Source organism: Oryzias latipes, chromosome 14, assembly GCF_002234675.1.
Source record: "Oryzias latipes chromosome 14, ASM223467v1".
NCBI classification, from domain to species: Eukaryota; Metazoa; Chordata; class Actinopteri; order Beloniformes; family Adrianichthyidae; genus Oryzias; species Oryzias latipes.
In genome coordinates, this window is record NC_019872.2 from 1,150,388 (window position 1) to 1,175,707 (window position 25,320).

The following is a 25,320-nucleotide window of genomic DNA, read 5'->3' on the forward strand; positions in this document are numbered from 1 at the left end:
CATGTGCAGTAATATGAAAAAGTTTGATATGGTAACACCATTTGCTCCAGAGCTGTAATAACTTTAACAAACGTCCCTCTTTAGGGAGGAGGGAGAAAGTAGGTAACGTAAAGGAAAAATAACAGCTGGGCGGAGTTCCGGTAGCCACACAGCCGTTTATTAGGGCTGCAGGTGTCACAACATAAAAACCAAACACTAAAGGCTGGCTTAACGATGAAATCACTTCATAAACTCTAAGGTTTAAAGCAAGATACCTATCCCCAGACATGCAGTCTCTAAAACACAACAACTACTCAAAAAGCAAAGAAAAACCACAAGGTTCAATTGAACAAAAAGGACAAATCCAGAATAAAACTAAGGAGAGGAAAGCCAGAGGCTTTGACAGGCTGAGGCCAGGCAGACAGTAGAGCAGTGCTGCCAGATAGTGTCACAGTTTTCCATCTGAAAACAGCCAGACCCAGCAAAAAAACGGGGGGGCTCTCCTACGTACCCTGCCCCTCCATATATAAATAGAATAACGGGATCAGGAGAATCAACAATACACAGCTGTTTTGTTTTTCCCCCCCTGCTGGACTAATTTTGGACAGGCGGGGCGGGACGGCAAACCCCCAACAACAGGTTACATGACAGAGCCCGGGTCTATTAAGCAGCTCTGCCTGCTGCGTTCACGGACTTCCAGTACATAGAAAATTAGCGGAACTCCAACAGCCACCCAGCTTTACTTAGTCCCCTACTATATTTTGAATATAAAATAAAAACCGCCGAACCAACCCTAAAACCCAAAACGCCCAAAGTCTTTTTACCCGCAAATTTAGAACCAAAGCTGCCCAAGCGGGCAGAAAACCTCCCAATCTGGCAACACTGTAGAAGAGGCAGGCTGAAGAACAAACTCTTCTCGGGAATTCAACCGCCACTGCAGCAGAGGTTTTTGAAACTTCCCTCCCAGCCGGGCGATTCCTGGAGCCTCAATCAGCAGGGGGCGGAGTCAGCAGCAGTGGGGGAGCTGGACCTCTACAGCAGTGTTTTTCAACCTTTTCTGAGCCACGGCACACTTTAACCTTAAAAAAATCCCGCGGCACACCAGGATCCAAAAATTAAAAAAAAAAACAAAACAAAAAAAAACGGACAAACTCATAGTCTGTATTGATCTACAGTCCCTCCACAATCTCACATGCATTTTTGAGATAATTGTTGCAGAAAAAGCTGGAAACTGCAGCTGTTTTTTTCTAAAAGATGCAATAAAAGTTAAGTTAGAAGATGTAAAAACAGTTTGATGTGTGTTCGTTGTTTCAAGACGTTTAACAACAGATCTCCTTGAGCGCTGTCACTCTCACAACCCAATGCATCATGGGAGATGTAGTGCATTAAACGGCCGGCGGAGATTGCGTCTCTGAGCTTCCTTGTTTTGTTCACTTGTTCCACGGTCTGATACCAGATTCTGTGGAAAGCTACACCGATAAAGACGAGCTTTAGCTGGTATTTTTGTTAGAACTGAGCGACTTTACGAGCTAAATCGGGACAAGGAAGTGAAGACTTTAACCACTTCTGATTGGTCAGACCGATGACATGTGATTAAGCTCCCCAAGAATGATTGGTGGAGACAGTTAAAGGGGCGGGACTTTTCCAAAATACAGCCGAAGGTGCAGCTTAATCGCGGTACTGTACAGTCATTCTTATCAAAATGTCTTTAATAAAATAAAATAAACGCAAAGAAAATGTATTTTACGATCTTTTATATTCCTAACTCCTCAGTGTTTTATCAGGGCCTGTTTGGATGAACAGAGAGCTGAAATCCTGGAGATGTTAAATGTTTAATTTTTCAGTTAATGAGGGCAATTTCCCACGGCACACTTGACCATCTCCCACGGCACACTAGTGTGCCGCGGCACACTGGTTGAAAAACACTGCTCTACAGGAACTAAAACTCAAACAAATGTGCACACACCACATAAAACATCCAGGCAAGACGACAGGTCCAAACATCTCTTTTAATACTTGTGGGACCTTTCTAAAAACCTATACAGCTAAATCACAACAAATTATTCTGAATGAAATGATCTTTTGCCAGTCATTAAGTCTGATGGATGTAATCATAAAAGTTAAACATTTATAGACAAACGATGTTCATGCATTAGGTCATACACTCAAATATTCAGTTTCTTTTACGTTTTAGCAATCTACAGTGTTGTGATTCATCTCTAGGATGGCAGCTCCAGATTCTTCATGGATATCTGGAAGCTGGAGACCTGCCTTCAAGCACAAGTATCAGGATTTATGGGCTCAGGGTCAGAAACACCCCGGAATCCGGAGCACCAGTGAGTATCCACTCTATATAAGGGAGGATTGGGTGCCAAAACAACATGATCACCGTTCTTGGAACTTGTTAAAGGGCCTATATCCTGCTTTTCTATTCCATATCCATATCTATATCCAAATCTATACATATGATTTTTGGCATACAAAAGAACAAATTGTTTATGAAATATGACTTATTTGTGTGAACTCTTTTCCTACCTGGAAGTAAGACGGCTTGATCTCAGAGGCTCCGCCTTTCTCTCCTTGTGGGTGCCGCCCATTTCATGACGTCATCCTAGAGTCGGCCTCAGCAGTGTGTCTGTGATTCTACCATGAAAGCAAACAACACCCGAACTTTTGCTAAGATTGATGTCGATATTGTATATATATATATATTGATATTGTATTGTATATCTGCCTTAATGATCCAAAAATTTGGCAGCCGGGTCAGCATTTATTAGAGACAGACGCCTATTGGAAAACCGTTTATTCCATCACAGACAGACTATTGACGGCTATCTGGTTCATTTTGTAGTGAAATTCTGTTGGGTTAAAACAACCTGCAACATGATAACAATTCAAAAAGGAAAGAAAGACCAACAGACAAAGGTACCTTTACGAGGAGAGCAGACAGAGATCTACCCAGTTAACAATCTCTCTCCACTCTGGCGCAAATTCTGCTGCCTCCTCTTTTAATAAGTTGATTTGGGTTGTCCCTAAGTTACACATGCACTGAGCTCTAAGGAGGGGAAACAGATAAAAACACAGCTGCAGCGCTATCAGAAAGCATTTATTACAACATGTCCGTCCTTCCACAGTCGTCTCAAATCATCTCTGGACCTGCAAATCCATTTCTCACAGATAAACTAACACAGAGCGTCCTTCGATTCATTTCTCCCAAGTGTGTCACCTCCAACCTTCCTGTGAAACAGATTTGGACACACACAGACACTTCTGCAAACATGATTAAATCACCTATATATATATATATTTATATATAGCTAGGTGATGCATAAAATAAGCAAATATGAGATAACCTATATACATTATTCCAACAAATTCGGTCCCAAAATGCAGAAAACAACAGGAGATGAACATTTGAGGATGGATTGAAATGATGAGAACTTTTTACTATGTTCTGATTTCTCTTTGAATCATCAGCCTCCGTATCATAAATCCTTTTTGTTTTCTGCAAATAGTAAATCACTGATAAATGAAAAAATAAACCTGATTTCTATTTAAATAAATGGTTGTGCTCATTGAAATCAACATCACTCAGAATTTTTGTACTTGAAACTTGAATTCTTTTAGTTTTCCCCACTGATAATCATTTTGGTTTTAATGCTAAACATCAGACAGACTTTTGCATCCAACAGAAGGTAGCGGCATCACAAATCATCTGTGTTTTATTGTTGCCTTTGGAAGTTAACTGGATGTATTTCTCAGGGACAGAGCCCATTTAAAGCATCACCGCAATGAGCCAAACGTAGCCATATTTGTCATCTGTTTTCCCTGGACAGATGTTACAATTTACCAACTAACAAAATAGTTGGCTTCTTTGTGCACAAACATGTGCTCTAAAACAGCCACAAGAACATTTATAGTCCCAGAGTCAGCCATCAAAGTAAGCCATCCTTTTTTAAAGTTTCTTTTTTCTAAGGTTTCGTCAATCTAATATTAAAGGCCAGACAGCTTTCATGGGAAAAGCACCGTTCATACTCTAGTATTTGAAGTACTTTACAAAGACGCAGCATGAAACACAAATACACAAACGCTCACACACCACAGCACTGTTTGATTCTGACCTGAGGTTGTTGGCCCAACACAACTGGATTAAAGCTCAAACTCTCACCTAACTAGCAGGCGGTGTGAAGCTGCGTTCACACCAGGCGCGACTCGCGCGGCAGAAGTGGCCAGTTTTAAGGTTAAGTCAATGGTACAGAGGCGATCTGAGGTCCTGCGGCGCTATTTGAGCAATGGACGCATCGGTCAACAGCAGCGCGGCGCTCGGGTCACTTGTCTTTCTCAGGACCCATGGGGCTGGAGCGAGCTCGCCTGCTGCGCCTGGGGTCCGCCCCAGGGGGGGCGAGCTGGCAGCCGGACAGAAAGCCGGCGTGGCTTAGGGAGGCAGCCTCCTGAACTTTGTGATTATTTTCATTGAGACAATAATAATAAAAGTCTCTGATTTTGTTCTTGTTTTTACTTTTCCCCTGTGGAACGAGCGCGGGACATTAAGCCTTTAAACTGGGACACAGACACACAGCTGAAGCGGCCATCATTCAGACGCAGCAGGAGTAAACTTCATTGTACCGGGAGAATCTCTGAATGATCTCATGAACTCAGACCATGTTTTTATAGAGCTCTTTGAAAAAACTCAACTTGATATCTAAAAATCATAATGTGAAACACACAGACACTGTTCTTTGTAGCCATGAGGCTAAATCTGCTGTGCGGCAAAGGAGAAGCGGCTGACATGAATTTAATGTGCAAATCATGTTTGGTGTGAACGTAGCATAAGAATGGAGGAGCAGGGGGCAAAGGGTCAGTCCTTCTAGTTCTGGTCCAGTCTCAGGCAGCTGTGTTCAGAATATGCTGAGCTTTTGGAACAATCCCATTGGAAGAGCAGACAGAAGAATGTTACCGCAGTCCAAAAAAGAATCAGTTTCCATAAACGTTTGAGTCTTTGTGCCACTCAGTGCAACTGAGTTGGCTTTAAGTGAGAACTAACACTCAGGTCTGGTCATTTCTTCAGCTTGGCTGTTTGTTACTAAAAAGCTTTCATCAATGGTCATTAGTGATCAAACCAAGGGGGTTTGGTTTTTTGTTCGTGTCAAATCAGGTCTCCCGGATTCATCCAAGCACAGCAGCAGCCTGGACTGTTCGGTTCCCATGGTGACAGACAGCTGTGGTGTCTATAGGACCTTTTATGTTGACCTCACAGGGAGCACCCTTCAGACCTTCAACAGTCCCAGGCGCTCTCCTAAAATGCCTCATGGTCTGCCTGCTCAACAAGGACAAGAGACCATTCAGATATTTCCTCAGTGCCCCTCCAGCTCCCCGTCTGCCAGCAGTCGGGAGTCTCTGCCGTGGAAACAAGTCATCCGCCCTCAGCCAAAGATGGGTGTGCTGAGGGAATGCTGGGAGAAGAAACACAACAAGCAAGGTGACTTATATTGAGGCTTGTCTGATGCTTTAGTCTTCTGCTTGAAGCCCTTCATTCAGTGAAAACACAAGCAAATGGTTTTATTTCCCCCCTTAGAGCTGCATGCAGTGAACAGTGTTCCTGTGCTGTCATCCAGAAGTCAGGCGTGTTTCTACAAGCAACGACTCAGCCACACACCAGTGCCCGGTACCGCTCCCCATGTTCTGTTGGGACATGCACTCACCTTTCTTCTTTCAAAACCAGGACTTTGTAACTTGAATTAAAATCCATATTTTCCCCTGGTCTCTCCTGCTTCCATGCAGACTGTTGTAAAGGTGACGGCAGCTCTCGTCTGCTGCATTGTTCTGCATCACTGCACCTCCTGGACGTGCTGCCCCCTCCACCAGCGGAGGACGCGTCAGACAAACGCAGCCTCTCTTCAGATGAAGGGTGAGGCAGCCATGAGGGGCGTAGATCAAACTGCCCTTTCAAAATGTTCCTCAGGTTTTGAAGTTATCCCATCCCAACTCCCATCATGAAAAAATAGGGGTATAAAGATCCGATTCATATCATAATCTGTGGTTGCTAATCCGAATCCTAATCAACTTTGGTTCTGAATGATCCCATTCACTGACCTATAATGGATCCAGATCATCTTTGTCCAAACTTCCAGCACTGAGACTCAGACAGAAATTCCTGATACTGAACAGTGAAGTTTTCCAGATTCCTGGATTTCTTCCAGATCATCAAGTGGAAATGAAATAAACAAGTAAACTAGAATAAATGTCAAATCCATTCACATGTTAGTTTCCTAAAGTTCACCACTGTTGTTTTTCCACATCCATAGAATCCAAAGGGAACATTAAAAAGTGTTATACCATGGTCTGGGTGAATACTCGTTTCTGATTGGCTGCAGGGTGTGCATTAAAAAGTAATGTACCACATGATAAAAAAGAAGTTCCTGTCACCTAGCTTAAATGTTTTGTATCACTGCGCCGGCTTCTTTAAAATAACCTTTATCTTCATCATCTGGACAAAAACAAGCGGTAAGAGATGAACTTTCTCTCTGAACTGATGCTTTATTCAACCCATCTGAAAGATCAGCATATATATATATTGCTTTATATCAACAAATAGTCCGCTTTTTGTGAGAAAATTGGAAAAAAAACAAGAATTAAGGACTAAAAACTGGTTACTATTTATTTCTTTTGTAAGTGACCATGGTATAAGGTTAATGGCCGATGATGTATGGAGTATCACTTTTTAACGCACTTCACATCCAACGGTTCAGGCTTCCACGGCGTGCGGTAACTCTTGTGCTGTCCTAGGCACTTTAACATTGGGAGTTGGGTCATCTAGACCCACTAGACCAGGGGTCGGGAACCTTTTTGGCCAAGAGAGCCATAAACGCCACATATTTTGAAATGTAATTTCAAAAGAGCCATACAATAATGTAGCGTCCCTTTCCCACACTGAGGCACGGAGACTTAACCTCTTTTAAGGTTCTTTATTCTGGTTACTGTAGACCACAACAAACGCCGTAAAATTAATTCAGCAACTCCTGAATCTCTCCTGTCGACACGAGACGAGAGCGCTTCTCCCAACTTTATATTCACCTGCTCCCCTCTCCAGCCCTCCCATTTCCCTTATTCGGCCCATAGCTGAACCCCATTGGTCCAAACTACCTAACAACAGGCTGAGCGACAGAACTGAGGGCCAATCAGATCAGAACTTTTAACGCGGCCCAACAGCCACCCAGTCCACGTCAGTAAGCAACGATATGTTTAAAACTAAATATACAAGTGAATGTGTGCATTTGATTTAATTTCAACATTTTTAAAGTACAATAAGTCTGTGGATTCTTTTTAATAACATTGTTATGCTGTTGCTGATAAATGAGGCGTTGAGACTTTAAACGTGATCGTAGGTTGGTCTGAATGTTCTGTAGATGTGAGAAAGACTGCTCACATGCAGACCTGGAGCCAAACCCACACACCCACGCTGCAGTGAGTGACGGGTAGCAGGTTTTACGTTATTACAATCCCTGCGCGATTCACCTGCTGCCTGTGCCCACAACTCCACCCCCCACCCCCACCCTCTGGTTTCTTCCTCACACATCCCGTCTCCGCACTCCCGTGAGAGCGCGCAGTTTTAGGCACGGCAATTCACAGGTTTCCGGGTGGTACAAACTCTGTGAAATAATAGATAACAGTAAACTGATAGTTTTCTCTCCAAGCACCGCTACTACTGCGCGCCTCTGGCATCGCATCGCGCCCGAGAAGGACTGGTCTAATGAAAAAAAGAAAAAAAAAAGTATAATTAAAGATTTGTCTGCGAGCCACATGTGACCATCAAAGGAGCCATATATGGCTCGCGAGCCATAGGTTCCCGACCCCTGCACTAGACAGTGCTCTGAACCTTTTTTCTTCAATGATTTGTGATCTTCACTGGTGTCCATGGATTACATGAAATCTTTCCACCTTTATCCACCTTTGTCATGGTAGGGAGAACATGTCAATGGAAGGGGGGGTCATCTAAGATAGCACAAGGGTTAAAAAGTGATAATGCATACTTCCCTTACATATTCCACAGTGATAATGCACGCCTAAAAAAAACTGTCACTGTGCTGGCCTACATTCCAATATTTAACATGTTTTACACAAGTTAGAGAAGAGACATAAGTTTTCATAACCTATTCTACAGTTTATCACAACTGCAAGCCACTAGAAAAGACGAATGATTTTATAGTTTCCTCCCGTTTGGTTCATTTGATCATTTTGTAGAATCCAATGCAGCAGATTAGAAAGAGACAAAAGAATCCAGGGGGAAATAAGACATGAGGAAGAATGAACAACTTAGACTTTAGAACTGATGCTTTATTTAACACATAGTTGTAGTTAAGCAGCTTTACTGCCACCTACAGGACAACAGCCACTTTGAAGACTTTCAGTCGGGGTTTAGACCTCACCACAGTACGGAAACTGCACTAGTTAGAGTCTCTAATGACTTGTTATTGGCCTAAGAAAAGGGACTACTTTCTATTCTGGTCCTGTTGGACCTCAGTGCTGCCTTTGACACTATCGACCACGGTATTTTACTCCATAGATTAGAGCAGGACATAGGGATCAGAGGATCTGCTCTCCAGTGGTTTAAATCCTATCTGTCTGATAGGTATCAGTTCGTTAATGTAAATGGTCATTCCTCTCAGTGCACTCGAGTCAACTATGGAGTCCCACAGGGCTCAGTCTTGGGACCGATCCTGTTTACGCTTTATATGTTACCCCTAGGAAACATAATCAGGAAACACAGCATTAATTTTCATTGTTATGCCGACGATACGCAGTTGTATTTATCCATGAAGCCTGACCAGAATGACCAGATAGAGAAACTGAACGCCTGCATCAGTGACATCAAGACCTGGATGACAATTAATGACCTCCTCTTAAGCCCAGAAAAAACTGAGGTCATTATACTTGGTCCTAAAAACCTCAGAGATGCTCTGTCTGCTCAGATAGTCTCCCTGGATGGTATAAGTATAGCCCCCAATTCCACAGTTAGAAACCTTGGGGTTTTACTTGACCAGGATTTATCATTTAAGGCTCACATATCTCAGGCATGTAGAACTGCCTTTTTTCACCTGCGAAATATTGCTAAGATCAGAAATATACTTTCTAAGAGTGATGCTGAAAAACTCATCCATGCATTTGTTACGTCGAGGCTGGATTACTGTAACTCCTTGTTAGCAGCGTGTCCTAAGAGTTCCTTAAGAAGTCTCCAGCTTGTTCAGAACGCAGCTGCTAGATTGTTAGCTGGAACTAGCAGAAGAGATCACATCACTCCTGTGTTAGTTTCGCTCCATTGGCTCCCAGTTGATTCTAGAATCAAGTTCAAGATCCTCCTGTTAACCTATAAGGCCTTACATGGAATGGCCCCGTCCTATATTAAGGACCTCATAGTCCCTTACCAACCAATCAGAACACTTCGCTCGCAAAATGCAGGACTGCTTGTGGTTCCTAGAATTAGTAAAAGTACGGTTGGAGGTAGAGCGTTTAGCCACCAAGCCCCTGTTTTATGGAATAAACTCCCAGCTCATGTAAGAGAGGCCGACACAGTTTCTACATTCAAAGCTAGACTGAAAACATTCCTCTTTGGACAGGCTTATTGTCAGACTAGTTAGTATTCAGAGATTATTCAACTTAATGTTAATTTGTTTAAATTAAACTTAATAATAACTATTTCTTTTAAAAGGCTGCTAGAAGTTGAGGCTGGGGTAACTATGGTGCACTGGGGTTCTGTCCTCTTTCCTTTTTTACTTCTACCCTTCCTCTCTCCTCTATTCTTGATCATAATTTATCATTTAGTTCTCCATGCCTCTGTTTGGTGCAGTGCGATTCATGTATTGTTCCTCTTTTCCTCTCCCCTCCTGGGGAGTGGGAGTGCTTCCAGACTCCAGTTGGCTCATCCGTGCTCCAGTTCCTGACCGTTTACCTCGCCTTTGCTCCCGCTCCTACACCTGGCTGTGGATCCTGCCTCTGGCTCATCTCTGGCTCGTCTCTGCTCTGTACCTGACCGAGTACCTCGTCTCTGCTCCTGCTCCTACACCTGGCTGTGGTTCCTGTCTCCGGCTCGACTCGCGCCTTTGACTGTCCCCCCAACCACGGCTGGATGAAGCTCGTCTGCTGGACTTTTATATATGTAGTTGTAGATTTAGATAAGTTAATTCTTCTCTAAGATTTCTGGTAAATCGCCTGTCCGTCCTGGGGGAGGATCCCTCCTTCATGTGGGCACCCCTGAGGTTTCTTCGTTTTTTCCGGAATCCGGTTTTTTTGGGAGTTTTTCCTTACCGCGAAGGGGGGTCTAAGGGCAGGGATGCCAGTATAGCTTAGTCAGTTTGTTAGTTCATTTTAGTATTTTCCTATTGAACTCTTTGTATTCGTGATCCTTTTGATTTCATGTTTTACTTCGAAGCCCATCGAGACGACTGTTGTTGTGATTTTGGGCTATACAAATAAAATTGAATTGAATTGAACATCGTGATCATCAGCATATAGATTGCGTTCCTTTGCCTCTGCAGTCGAGGCCATGACAACGCGCTGCACCAAGTATCGCATTTATTCACTCTTTGTGAAAATGTGATGCAAATCTAAAAAGTCAACTAGACAGAAGTATTACAAATTGGTTGAATACACATTTCTTTTATAAGTGACCATGATAAAATCAGGATAATGCCTTTCGATGTGTCCATTATCAAAATTGAATGCACTTCATGAAGGCAGCCTCCTCCACTTTGGACAGTTTAGGTTAATTTCTGATAATGCACAACTTATTGGGAATAAGTTATAGCTCACTGTATGGTCACATGTCTTTGCTAAATTCAAAGTGTTTCCACACATTGAATGATGGGCTGATCTGTCTGACATCACGTGTGTTGTCTGAAGTGATGAACTTGGTTGTTTTTACCGTATGGTAAAGTAAAACTACCACGTGTCAATCTATAAGGTATTTTCCTGTATCAATATAATCAATTTTTATTTTATTTTGAAACAAGGCTGCACAGTGGCACAGTGGTTAGCGCCCTTGCCTCACAGCAAGAAGGCCCCTGGTTCAGAACACCAACGGGGGGCCTTTCTGTGTGGAGTTTGCATGTGCTACCCGTGCATGTGTGGGTTTTCTCCGGGGTCTCTGTCTTCCTCCCACTGTCCAAAAACATGCTTCACAGGTCAATTGGCAACTCTAAATTGTCCCTAGGTGTGAGTGTGATTGGAATGGAGGTGTGATTGTGGCCCTGCCACAGACTGGCAACCAGTCCAGGGTGTCCACTGCCTTCACCCACAAGTGGCCAGGATAGGCTCCAGCAGCTTATACAATGAAACAATGTCAGGAACCGGCTGGCTAGCTTGGGTGGTAAGGTGGAAGGCTGCCACGCAGGAATCCAGGGTTCGATTCCTGGAAATAATGCAGCAATTACCATTTCAATGGCAAGCAATTAACATCACCCAGGGCAAGACCCTTAACACTGCTGCCTCCTGAGTGCAGCTTGTCTGCAGCTCAAATGCAGAGAACAAATTTCACACATCTGTGCAACAGACAGTGGAAATTTATTGGTTTAAGTCAATTTGATTCATAACTTGCCTCAGACAGATGTATCAGAACATCATTGTTACACCCCTTAGAAAAAAACTTCTTAATTTCACTCGATGTTTTCCTAAAAAACAAAAGCAGCCTACATTTCATTAAAATTAAGTAGAAGTAGAAAACAGTATCCAAAGCTGATACACAAATACAAATACACATAAAGGTAAAATATTCAATAAAAAAGCTGTGTCATCAAACTCTTTACTGCTAATGCAGCTGTGTCTTTTACTTTTGACAGTTCCAGTCATTCCACTAAGCTGACAGAAGATGTTGGCTCCATCCAGTCAGTCCCTCCTGCATCAGGCCTCCTGTACCAACCAGCAGGACCAACCAGCAGCTGCCCCTCCCTCTGCCACCAGTCATGCTCCATGTCACTGGACAATGACACAGGTGGGACTCTGACTTCACAGGAGGACACTGTGTATCTGGAACTCAGTCCTAAACCAGAAAGGAGGAGGTAAGGGTGTTGAATGCAGCCTGGGCCGTTGCATGTGCTGTTCTGTTAATTCTGTCCTGGTTAATCTATCCGCCTCTGTGGGCAGTGTTCTGCCAGAGCAGCGTCCTGCCATGACTCAGTACCCGTCCTCTGCCCTGGGCAGCATCTGTGGGCCAGTCTGCTCCTCTCTACTGCATGAGAGCGCCACAAACAAGCTGGAGTTTTTACCCATCGCTCTGCGTCACGCCCGCCTTCAGAGCTCGCCGTCGTCCTGCTACAGTGACTGGGACGGCTCCCTGTGGAACACCTGGAGCTCAGTCATGGACGGCAACCTGGACAGCGCCCGCACCAGCCTCATCAGCTCAGTGGACAGCTGCTACACCGCAGACAGCGCCACCTTCGCCCACATGCTGGCAGTGGCAGCAGAGAGCATGAGCGGAGCTTCACTGACAGGTACAGGGAAGAACAATGTTCCCTAACATCCACCTTTGGAAATGGATTTGTAACCAGCATGTTTGTGAAACAATCACTGCCTAGCTGTGCAACAGACAACATGTAGAATGTCTGTGTGATTCACTCACTCTAGTCAAATAGTCATTTCAGCAATATCCTGAGTTTGGTTTTCCAATGTGCCGCTCTTCTCTCCTATTCCAGCATGTTTGTAAAGAAATTCCAAACTTTAAAAAGGCTAGTGTCATTTTCAGTCAGTGTTTTTCCTCTGAGGGGAAGGAAACCTGTAAAAATACAAAGCTGTGGAGGTCAACTAAGAGCAGCTTTCAAATGAGCCCGTTTTCCTCCACAAAATCTGTCTGTCTACATCTGTTAGCCAAACGGAGAAAAAACGGTTTCAAGGTCTGGGCGTGTAAGGTGCCTTTGTTGCTTCTTGGCAGAAAAATATTTCAATGTGTCTGACTGGAGCTATAAGAGCTCAGTCAGAAGCTGAAGCATTTACTAAATTCAAAAACCCCTGAGCTCCTGTCTGACTTCTTAGGTTCTCCTGGTGTCAGACATCAGACACGTACCTGGTATGTGTCTGATGTCTGACACCAGAAGAACCTAAGAAGTCAGTTAATAATACAAACACTATGAACGTCATTGAGCTTCTGTCTCATTTTTATCACATTGATGACTAAACTAAGATCATTTCTGGACGTTTAAGCTGCTACATTTAGCCTCATTTTTCATTTTTACAGTCAGTTCTGAGATAGAGAAACTGCACACTGGTTTGTGACAGATTCTGAAAACAAAGGCACAGACAGAGAGTACACACCAGTGAGCCACAATAATACCAAGAAGCAGCATCATTGTCACATATGTTTTGTTGTAATTATCATGTTGCTCCTCTAGATGGCGCTCTTTGGTCACAAAGGCATCCCAGTCTAAAGAGGAGAGGTTGGGATCTGTGAGGGATTTAGTAGATGTGAGCGCTCTGTACAGTCACATGGATTCTCACAATGTTTAAGATGAAAACACATCATTTAATGTTCAGAAGACAGGAAACGTCTCCAAATGAAAGCTTCAGGAAGAAACTTCCAGCAGAAACTCAGGGCCAGTGACCTCCTGCTGTGACAGCCTATGGGCTGTGCAGACAGGAAAGAGACAGATGACATTTGTGACCTCTGGATACGTTCAAACTGATGTTTTTTAGCAAAAGACGTTGTTGACCTTACAGCCCATCCCCTCAGGATTCACCACAGCCAATCAGGGGTCGCTGAGCCTCACAGATGGTTTGGCAGAGATTCCCTCCCTGACACAACTCTGCATTTGATCTGGCCAGGGGAACGGCACAGGGAGAGCCACAAGGGCCCCCTTGTGGCTTCATAGTTAGGCAATAGCATGAAGGGTTTTGCCCAAGAACCCTCACTGGATGAAGCTCATCCCGCCCCTTGGGGGTGGAACCCTGATTTCCAACACACAGCCAACTGAACCACTTCTTTTTACAGCCAAAGTTATTTTTTTATTTTTACAGAGACATGGACACAAGATGAAATCTGTGTGTTTAGATTTGAATTTGCCTTGTGCTTCAGTGTTCCAGTAGAGAAGCAGTTCAGATCATTTCCTGTTGTCTTTATAATAAAAACAGTTGATTCTGTTCCAGATGGGGAAAAAGGAAGAAATGTGTTTAGAGACAGAAGAAAAGAACAGAACATGAGGGATGAAATCACATTGAGCAGCTTACTGCAGTGTTTTCTGGAACCTTCTCATCTTCTTTCAAACATTCTTTCTTTAGATCTCTCCCCACCGGCCTCCCCCCTCAGTGCCTTGTACCCATCGCAGTGGGGAGACACTGACTCCTTCGGGGAGCCTGTCCCTGTGTGGGACTGGAGCGTAGCCTGGATGGAGGAAATGGACGCCCAGTACAAAGCCCTCTATCCTGGAAGACTCCCCTCTGAGACATAGAGGCTGGCAGTGAAAAGAAAAACAAGCATCTCTGTGAACGTACAAAAGACCTGAGACATCCAGTGACCTGAGACATCCAGTGACCTGAGACATCCAGTCACCTGAGACATCCAGTCACCTGAGACATCCAGTGACCTGAAACATCCAGTCACCTGAGTCATCCAGTCACCTGAGACATACAGTCACCTGAGTCATCCAGTCACCCGAGACATCCAGTCACCTGACACATCCAGTCACCTGAGTCATCCAGTCACCTGAGACATCCAGTGACCTGAGACAGCCAGTCACCTGAGACATCCAGTGACCTGAGACATCCAGTGACCTGAGACAGCCAGTCACCTGAGACATCCAGTGACCTGAGACATCCAGTGACCTGAGACATCCAGTGACCAGAGACAGCCAGTCACCTGAGACATCCAGTGACCTGAGACATCCAGTCACCTGAGACATCCAGTCACCTGAGTCATCCAGTCACCTGAGACATCCAGTCACCTGAGACATCCAGTCACCTGAGACATCCAGTCACCTGAGTCATCCAGTCACCTGAGACATCCAGTCACCTGAGACATCCAGTCACCTCAGTCATCCGGTCACCTGAGTCATCCAGTGACCTGAGACATCCAGTGACCTGAGACATCCAGTCACCTGAGACATCCAGTCACCTGAGACATCCAGTCACCTGAGTCATCCAGTCACCTGAGACATCCAGTGACCCGAGACATCCAGTGACCTGAGTCATCCAGTGACCTGAGACATCCAGTCACCTGAGTCATCCAGTCACCTGAGACATACATTCACCTGAGTCATCCAGTCACCCGAGACATCCAGTCACCTGAGACATCCAGTCACCTGAGACATCCAGTGACCTGAGACATCCAGTCACCTGAGTCATCCAGTCACCTGAGACATCCAGTCACCTGAGTCATCCAGTCACCTGAGTCATCCAGTCACCTGAGACATCCAGTCACCTGAGACATCCAGTCACCTGAGTCATCCAGTCACCTGAGTCCTCCAGTCACCTGAGACATCCAGTCACCTGAGTCATCCGGTCACCTGAGTCATCCAGTCACCTGAGACATCCAGTGACCTGAGACATCCAGTCACCTGAGACATCCAGTCACCTGAGTCATCCAGTCACCCGAGACATCCAGTGACCCGAGACATCCAGTGACCTGAGTCATCCAGTGACCTGAGTCATCCAGTCACCTGAGTCATCCAGTCACCTGAGACATACAGTCACCTGAGTCATCCAGTCACCCGAGACATCCAGTCACCTGAGACATCCAGTCACCTGAGACATCCAGTGACCTGAGACAGCCAGTCACCTGAGACATCCAGTGACCTGACACATCCAGTGACCCGAGACATCCAGTGACCCGAGTCATCCAGTGACCTGAGACAGCCAGTCACCTGAGTCATCCAGTCACCTGAGACATCCAGTCACCTGAGACATCCAGTGACCCGAGACATCCAGTCACCTGAAACATCCAGTCACCTGAGACATCCAGTCACCTGAGACATCCGGTCACCTGAGACATCCAGTCACCTGAGACATCCAGTCACCTGAGACATCCAGTCACCTGAGTCATCCAGTCACCTGAGACATCCAGTGACCTGAGACATCCAGTCACCTGAGACATCCAGTGACCTGAGACATCCAGTGACCTGAGACATCCAGTCACCTGAGACATCCAGTGACCTGAAACATCCAGTCACCTGAGTCATCCAGTCACCTGAGACATACAGTCACCTGAAACATCCAGTCACCTGAGTCATCCAGTCACATGAGACATACAGTCACCTGAGTCATCCAGTCACCCGAGACATCCAGTCACCTGAGACATCCAGTCACCTGAGACATCCATTCACCCGAGACATCCAGTCACCTGAGACATCCAGTCACCTGAGACATCCAGTCACCTGAGACATCCAGTGACCTGAAACATCCAGTCACCTGAGTCATCCAGTCACCTGAGACATACAGTCACCTGAGTCATCCAGTCACCCGAGACATCCAGTCACCTGAGACATCCAGTCACCTGAGACAGCCAGTGACCTGAGACATCCAGTCACCTGAGACATCCAGTCACCTGAGTCATCCAGTCCGCTGAGACATCCAGTGACCTGAGACATCCAGTCACCTGAGACATCCAGTGACCTGAAACATCCAGTCACCTGAGTCATCCAGTCACCTGAGACATCCAGTCACCTGAGTCATCCAGTCACCTGAGACATCCAGTGACCTGAAACATCCAGTCACCTGAGTCATCCAGTCACCTGAGACATCCAGTGACCTGAAACATCCAGTCACCTGAGTCATCCAGTCACCTGAGACATACAGTCACCTGAGTCATCCAGTCACCTGAGACAGCCAGTCACCTGACACATCCAGTGACCCGAGACATCCAGTGACCTGAGTCATCCAGTGACCTGAGACATCCAGTGACCTGAGACAGCCAGTCACCTGAGACATCCAGTGACCTGACACATCCAGTGACCCGAGACATCCAGTGACCTGAGTCATCCAGTGACCTGAGACAGCCAGTCACCTGAGTCATCCAGTCACCTGAGACATCCAGTCACCTGAGACATCCAGTGACCCGAGACATCCAGTCACCTGAAACATCCAGTCACCTGAGACATCCAGTCACCTGAAACATCCAGTCACCTGAGTCATCCAGTCACCTGAGACATCCGGTCACCTGAGACATCCAGTCACCTGAGACATCCAGTCACCTGAGACATCCAGTCACCTGAGACATCCAGTCACCTGAGTCATCCAGTCACCTGAGACATCCAGTGACCTGAGACATCCAGTCACCTGAGACATCCAGTGACCTGAGACATCCAGTGACCTGAGACATCCAGTCACCTGAGACATCCAGTGACCTGAAACATCCAGTCACCTGAGTCATCCAGTCACCTGAGACATACAGTCACCTGAAACATCCAGTCACCTGAGTCATCCAGTCACATGAGACATACAGTCACCTGAGTCATCCAGTCACCCGAGACATCCAGTCACCTGAGACATCCAGTCACCTGAGACATCCATTCACCCGAGACATCCAGTCACCTGAGACATCCAGTCACCTGAGACATCCAGTGACCTGAAACATCCAGTCACCTGAGTCATCCAGTCACCTGAGACATACAGTCACCTGAGTCATCCAGTCACCCGAGACATCCAGTCACCTGAGACATCCAGTCACCTGAGACAGCCAGTGACCTGAGACATCCAGTCACCTGAGACATCCAGTCACCTGAGTCATCCAGTCCGCTGAGACATCCAGTGACCTGAGACATCCAGTCACCTGAGACATCCAGTGACCTGAAACATCCAGTCACCTGAGTCATCCAGTCACCTGAGACATCCAGTCACCTGAGTCATCCAGTCACCTGAGACATCCAGTGACCTGAAACATCCAGTCACCTGAGTCATCCAGTCACCTGAGACATACAGTCACCTGAGTCATCCAGTCACCTGAGACAGCCAGTCACCTGACACATCCAGTGACCCGAGACATCCAGTGACCTGAGTCATCCAGTGACCTGAGACATCCAGTGACCTGACACATCCAGTGACCCGAGACATACAGTGACCCGAGTCATCCAGTGACCTGAAACATCCAGTCACCTGAGACATCCAGTCACCTGAGTCATCCAGTCACCTGAGTCATCCAGTCACCTGAAACATCCAGTCACCTGAGTCATCCAGTGACCTGAAACATCCAGTCACCTGAGTCATCCAGTCACCTGAGACATCCAGTCACCTGAGTCATCCAGTCACCTGAGACATCCAGTGACCTGAAACATCCAGTCACCTGAGTCATCCGGTCACCTGAGACATACAGTCACCTGAGTCATCCAGTCACCTGAGACAGCCAGTCACCTGACACATCCAGTGACCCGAGACATCCAGTGACCTGAAACATCCAGTGACCTGAAACATCCAGTCACCTGAAACATCCAGTCACCTGAGTCATCCAGTGACCTGAAACATCCAGTCACCTGAGTCATCCGGTCACCTGAGACATCCAGTGACCTGAGTCATCCAGTGACCTGAGACATCCAGTGACCTGACACATCCAGTGACCCGAGACATACAGTGACCCGAGTCATCCAGTGACCTGAAACATCCAGTCACCTGAGACATCCAGTCACCTGAGTCATCCAGTGACCTGAGTCATCCAGTCACCTGAGTCATCCAGTCACCTGAGTCATCCAGTCACCTGAGTCATCCAGTCACCTGAGACATCCAGTCACCTGAGTCATCCAGTCACCTGAGTCATCCAGTCACCTGAGTCATCCAGTCACCTGAGTCATCTACATGGCAACTCTTTACTGTGTTACTTTTCTCAATGTATGAATTTTCTTTTGTATTTCCATTACCGTAAGTCTGTCTGTTCGTGACACGTCTGATCCTGAACTTTTTGTTTTCACCTCAGGGAAGTCCTTCTGATGTTTATATCTTAAAATGATTTCTATGTGAGTGATGAAGTTGTTTCCCCTTTTTTCACTTGAACTAGGTAGAACTGGACACTTCCCTCAGGACGTTGGCTTGAGGCTGAAAAGGCCGCATGCAGCGCAGTCAGAGATGTGAAACCCAATCCTCACATCGTGCCTCTATTTTATCTCTAGTTGTTAATTTATGGACTTTTTGGAATCAGGTCCCTGCAGGTCTTATGGATTTTGTATCAGTCAAATATAATATATATGCAACATATTCAAGAATTGTTATTTAATGATTTCTGTTACATATTCCAAGTTGTTGTCTCTTCTCCGTTCTCATTTGAAGGCTGATGTTTACATTTGATGAATTTTTTCTTATGAAAAAATGATTGCATACTAACATTTTTTGTCTGTAGTTAGCAGCCGCACTGTTAGAATGAATATATTTATATACATATATTTTTTCTTTTTTTTAAAGCTGGAAATTGTTACACTTAAAATTTACAATTTGTAATATTCAAATGAGTTCTGTTTATAACTCAGCTTCTTTTTTTCTACCATTTTTAAAAAAAATAGTTTAATTAAAGATTTCTAATATTATGAAATGTACTTTGTTTACATTAGACATGTTTTTAAAGAATGAATTCAAGGTCAAACTCACAAACACAAAGACGTGGATATTATTTAGTAAAGTTTCATTTGAACTGAAATTCTTTCTATGTATCTTAGTGTGAAGATAATTCAGTAGCCATTTTGAGCATCTGGTATTTATTAACTTCATTAAGCGACGGCCGTGGTGCAGCGGTAGGGCGGTCAACCCATGATCGTAAGACTGCAGGTTCGATTCCCGCCTTGCACGCCCATGAGTCGAAGTGACACTGAATGCCACCTTGCCTCTGTTGGTAGGCAGGCGCCTGTGTTTGGCAGCGGAGCGGCCACCAGTGTGTGAATGTGTCTGTGACTGTAAGGGGCTTTGGGGCTTGTAAGTAGAAAACTGCTACATAAGTATAAGCCATTTACCATTAAGTAAAAAAAAAATTGAATTAATTTGAATGAAAGTAAAATAAATGTCTGATAACTATGTTATTTTTAAAATGACTTAACAAAAAAGAATTGATTTATCTTAACTAAAGCAAATAATTAAGTTAGATCAAAGTAAAAAGTTCATCTTTCCAACATCCATATGTGGTCTTATCACCCTCTCATGGTGGAAAAAGTATTATCTGAGCTTCTTCATCCACTCAATAATCTTTAAATGGACACGCCATGCTGCTTCACCTCTCTGAAAACAAACTAACCTTCAACTAAACCTGCTCCAGACCAGGTTATGTTCAGACCATGAGTTGCTATTCCAACTTGACATACCCTGAAACATACCTCTGTTTTGAAACTGAAAGCTGAGGTTATCCACTTCCTTAGCCTCAAACTTACCGTGGTAACTAGCATAACCTGCTTTCTGGAACACCCCCCAGGTCAGACAGATTCCTCTAGAGCAGGGGTGTCAAACATACGGCCCGCGGGCCTTGTCCGGCCCGCCAGGTGGTTAAGTCCGGCCCACACATGAAGAGTAAAAATCAAAAGGATTTTTAAAAAAAGAAAGCACGTTTCTAGTCCATTCCTGTGGCGAGTTATGATTTTTTAAAGAAATAACCGAAATGGGCAATTCCGCCACTAGAGGGAGCAAAGGAAAGGCAAAACGGGTGAAACAGCATGACTCTGCATGTAACAAAAGCGAAACCTGACAGCTCTGTGTCTGGATAAGATGCACTTTGGTTCCCTTACCACTGTTATGTTGCTTTAACCCTTGTGCTATCCTAGGCACTTTAACGTTGGGAGTTGGGTCATCTAGACCCACTAGACAGTGCGCTGAACCTTTTTTCTTCAGTGATTTGTGATCTTCACTGGTGTCCATGGATTACATGAAATCTTTCCACCTTTATCCACCTTTGTCATGATAGGGAGAACACGTCAAAGTAAGGGTGGGGTCATCTAAGACAGCACAAGGGTTAAGGATGACCAGTAGTGACACCCTAATGACCAAAATGTCGTCAAAAAGAAGTGGATTGCTGAGCTTTCCAGGAAAAATGGACAGAGTTTAATTTGTTCACAGAGCTGAATGCAAAACCTGCATGCTTGGTATGTTATCAAAAGAATTCAAAGAATATAACATTCAGCACCACTATGAGATTTACCATAAAGAAAAGTTTCTGGATTGCTTCAGTGTCAGATGTAAAATATTCAGTCTGTATAAAATTAAATAGACCAATTTTTTTTAACTGAAATTAATTTTATTCAAGATCCATTGGCCCAAAGTGATTAGGCTACTATGTTGGTTGAGGCATTTTTTCCAACTGAGTAAAAAAACTAAAACAAAGCTGTTATTTTGCTTTTATGTTATGGTCCGGCCCACTTGAGATCAGACGGGCTGAATGTGGCCCCCGAACCAAAATGAGTTTGACACCCCTGCTGTAGAGACTCTGAGCTCAAACAAGCAACAGGAAGTAACTCATTTAGCATGGAAACAAAAATGATTCAGGATTTAGTTTTGCATCATTTCTTCTGATATTTTTTTTTCTTTTCCACGTCAGAATTCCAGCTACATATGTTTGTTTGTTTTGTCCATTTGCTGCCGTCTTCATTAGTGTTTGGAAGTCAAAGTGTTAGTGCACTAGACTGCTAAAAAGAATATGCTTCAGTGTCTTTTCCTGAAAGCCAGTTAGAGGTGTGTGTTCTGAAAAGACACACAAACGCTCACTGACTGACCACAACACACACTCAGGAGCAGCAACCTACCTTTCAGAAAAGCCCACTTCAGCATGATGGTGATGCCTTTTTCATTAACATAATTACAAACACGCTGCTTCTGTGGACACGTCCTGCGCTGAGTGGAGCCTGACTTCCAATTTCTGGACAATTTTTAGCTCCTCTTGCAGCTAGAAGTGACTTCATCTGTGGTGGGTGTGAAAATTCTGACAATGTACTCAGTCACTGTCGCTGCCGCTTACAAACACAAAAAGATAAACTGGTTGTTGTCCTTGAAGAGCAAACAGGCATCTCTGCTCATATTTGTCCTTCATTGTCTGTCAGTATGTTGTTTATTTCCATCAAGTATTTTTTACACACTTTGGATTATTTTCATTTTTCTGAAGACAGAATCTCTGTTAGACTTTGGCCCCACACGCCGCAGAATGACAGACTCTCCGGGTAGGGAGCAGCTTACTGAGCACCGGACGTTCAAACTCCAAACACCGACAGCAATTAAAAGGATTAAAAAAAGGTTAGAAAGTGAAATCTAAAAAGACTTGACATAGTAAAGTAATATTACACATAAAACACAGCAGCTCAGCAGAGTTTCCTGCTGTAAAAATGTGTTCTGAGATTCTGTGCTGCACAGATTGAAAATGCTGGTTCTCCTCTGAGCCTCCTATTGGACCTTGGTACCTTCAGGAGAAACTGGTCAGCTGATCTTAGGCACAGGGCCTGAACGTCGGGAGGGAACCCGTGAACTCACAGCAGGCAGCCAGTGAAGGATGGCTGGGATGCGGTCCCTCTTCCGTGCTCCAACTAACACACAAGCAGCTGCATTCTGGACTATTGGAGATGCAAAAGAGACGACTGGCTGACTGAAAATGAAGAGTTACTGTAATCCAGCTGCGTTGTGAAGAAGTCTTGGAGGTGAACAGGGTTCCATTATATTTACTCTTTTGATTATGCATTCACTTGATTCTATACATGTCTGGATATTGTAATGTGAATATGCCTGGAGGACCAGATAAGATGCTCCAAGGTCAGCAGCAGGCCTGTCTGTGGTCTCCTGGTCTCAGTTTTCTTTTTTGTTCAGGAGTGTTTATGGAACAGAGACACCTGCGGAATGCAGACGACAAAAATACAGTCAAATGACGCATTTTGCATGTCTACATGCTGCCAATCAAGAGAGCGGAGAACCATGGAGCCTTGCTGGTCGTTTTTTTTCATCTCTGCCTTTTGAAAAAGGTTTAAAATTTCATGCAGACTTCATGAATGAATTCCTTCATTTCCCAGCTGCACATGACATTTGTGTCCTGAACCATCTGAATCTGCAAAGGGGCTGCAACTGTGTCACCAAAGGCCATTAAAAACAGCTTCACCGCTGCTGGAGGTTTATTTTACACTCAACTAACCACACAAGCATAACAGTGATGCTTCTGAGTGTTGCCTAACAACACGCTCAGGTTTGTCTTTTCCTCTGAAGGACGGTCATCAAGTCAACAACTTCCAAAAGTCACTCAGAGCTTTTGTGGCCTTTACTAATTTCTATTTCTGATGATGCCACTTTACTGGTGAAAGATTTGTTGAGTCTCAGCAGTCTACATGTCACATCATCCATGCTGCTGATGAAACGGCTTCATTTACCCTCCCACCATTCATGCGGTAGCCTTCCCCCCCCCAGACATCCATATCCTCTGTCACTAAACAAATTAGCATGGAAACTGGTGACTTACATTCTGGATCACAGAAGCCAGGCTTTAAACAGTGCCCCCCTCTTTCTTTTCATTGCTGCTTTTTCTCTATCTCTCTGAGGGACCCCCCCCCCCCACCCCCACCCCTCAACAAGTCAGGGGGCTGTTTTGCCTCGACACACATCGTATAAAGGAGTGAGGTGATTAATAACTAAAAGGGAGAACAGTAGGATAGAGGGGAGGTCCGGGGGAGGGATGTGAAGGGATAAGGAGGACCGGGTCCTGCTCTGAAAGGTCAGGAACAATCTTTTGGTGGTCGTTCGCTTTAGTTTGTACGGGATCGTCTCACCTTCACAGGAGTTCTTTTCACTTTTGGGTGAAACTGAGATGTGGCATCAGAACAAAACCTGAGCAGGTTCTGTCTTTTCCCCTGTTTTAGCCTAAAAGTCTTCACTCACATACATGGAGTCTTTGGGGACGTTTCCTTCTCCTGAACCGACAAGTTCTGCTGATCCCAGAAAGCTGGACCCCCCCTCCCCCCGCCCCCATTTATTATGTAACTTTACAATGACGCTTTTATCTTTGCAGAAGCAAATCTACCACACCAGACAAGACCCAAGGTGTAGATCTACCACACCAGACAAGACCCAAGGTGTAGATCTACCACACCAGACAAGACCCAAGGTGTAGATCTACCACACCAGACAAGACCCAAGGTGTAGATCTACCACACCAGACAAGACCCAAGGTGTAGATCTACCACACCAGACAAGACCCAAGGTGTAGATCTACCACACCAGACAAGACCCAAAGTGTAGATCTACCACACCAGACAAGACCCAAGGTGTAGATCTACCACACCAGACAAGACCCAAGGTGTAGATCTACCACACCAGACAAGACCCAAGGTGTAGATCTACCACACCAGACAAGACCCAAGGTGTGGATCTACCACACCAGACAAGACCCAAGGTGTAGATCTACCACACCAGACAAGACCCAAGGTGTAGATCTACCACACCAGACAAGACCCAAGGTGTAGATCTACCACACCAGACAAGACCCAAGGTGTAGATCTACCACACCAGACAAGACCCAAGGTGTGGATCTACCACACCAGACAAGACCCAAGGTGTGGATCTACCACACCAGACAAGACCCAAGGTGTAGATCTACCACACCAGACAAGACCCAAGGTGTAGATCTACCACACCAGACAAGACCCAAGGTGTAGATCTACCACACCAGACAAGACCCAAGGTGTAGATCTACGACACCAGACAAGACCCAAGGTGTAGATCTACCACACCAGACAAGACCCAAGGTGTAGATCTACCACACCAGACAAGACCCAAGGTGTAGATCTAGCACACCAGACAAGACCCAAGGTGTAGATCTACCACACCAGACAAGACCCAAAGTGTAGATCTACCACACCAGACAAGACCCAAGGTGTAGATCTACCACACCAGACAAGACCCAAGGTGTAGATCTACCACACCAGACAAGACCCAAGGTGTGGATCTACCACACCAGACAAGACCCAAGGTGTAGACTGTGCAAAGAGGCGCCTGAAACAATCCAGCACATAACTGCAGGATGTAAGCTGCTGGCAGGTAAAGCATACATGGAGCGCCACAATCAAGTGGCTGGAATAATATACAGGAACATGTGTGCAGAATATGAACTGGAAACCCCAAGGTCAAAATGGGAAACACCTCCAAAGGTGGTATAGAGAATGAGAGGGCAAAGATCCTGTGGGACTTCCAGATCCAGACTGATAAGATGGTAATGGCAAACCAACCAGACATTGTAGTGGTGGATAAAGAACAGAGGAAAGCCGTTGTGGTGGATGTGGCAGTGCCAAGCGATGGGAACATCAGGAAGAAGGAACATGAGAAACTGGAGAAATACCAGGGACTAAGAGAAGAACTGGAGAAAGCCTGGAAAGTGAAGGTGACAGTGGTGCCTGTGGTAATTGGAGCACTCGGGGCAGTAACCCCCAAGCTGGAGGAGTGGCT

The 25,320-nt window shown here is 45.1% G+C and overlaps 1 protein-coding gene across 3 annotated transcripts in view; it reads left to right on the top strand.

The window, feature by feature from the left end:
- The window catches only part of robo4 (roundabout guidance receptor 4), a 55,447-nt gene that overhangs the window by 24,634 nt on the left and 5,493 nt on the right, over nucleotides 1-25,320 (top strand). For 2 of the 3 annotated variants that reach the window (XM_023962266.1, XM_023962268.1), the window contains exons 13-19: nucleotides 2,203-2,315; nucleotides 5,135-5,458; nucleotides 5,555-5,644; nucleotides 5,761-5,887; nucleotides 11,811-12,029; nucleotides 12,115-12,461; nucleotides 14,239-15,329. In XM_023962266.1, the coding sequence (XP_023818034.1) occupies nucleotides 2,203-2,315; nucleotides 5,135-5,458; nucleotides 5,555-5,644; nucleotides 5,761-5,887; nucleotides 11,811-12,029; nucleotides 12,115-12,461; nucleotides 14,239-14,408 (1,390 nt within the window). In that variant the 3' untranslated portion in view covers nucleotides 14,409-15,329. Of the gene's footprint in view, nucleotides 1-2,202; nucleotides 2,316-5,134; nucleotides 5,459-5,554; nucleotides 5,645-5,760; nucleotides 5,888-11,810; nucleotides 12,030-12,114; nucleotides 12,462-14,238; nucleotides 15,330-25,320 lie in introns of those variants that run through there. The other variant, XM_023962267.1, reaches the window with a different exon arrangement.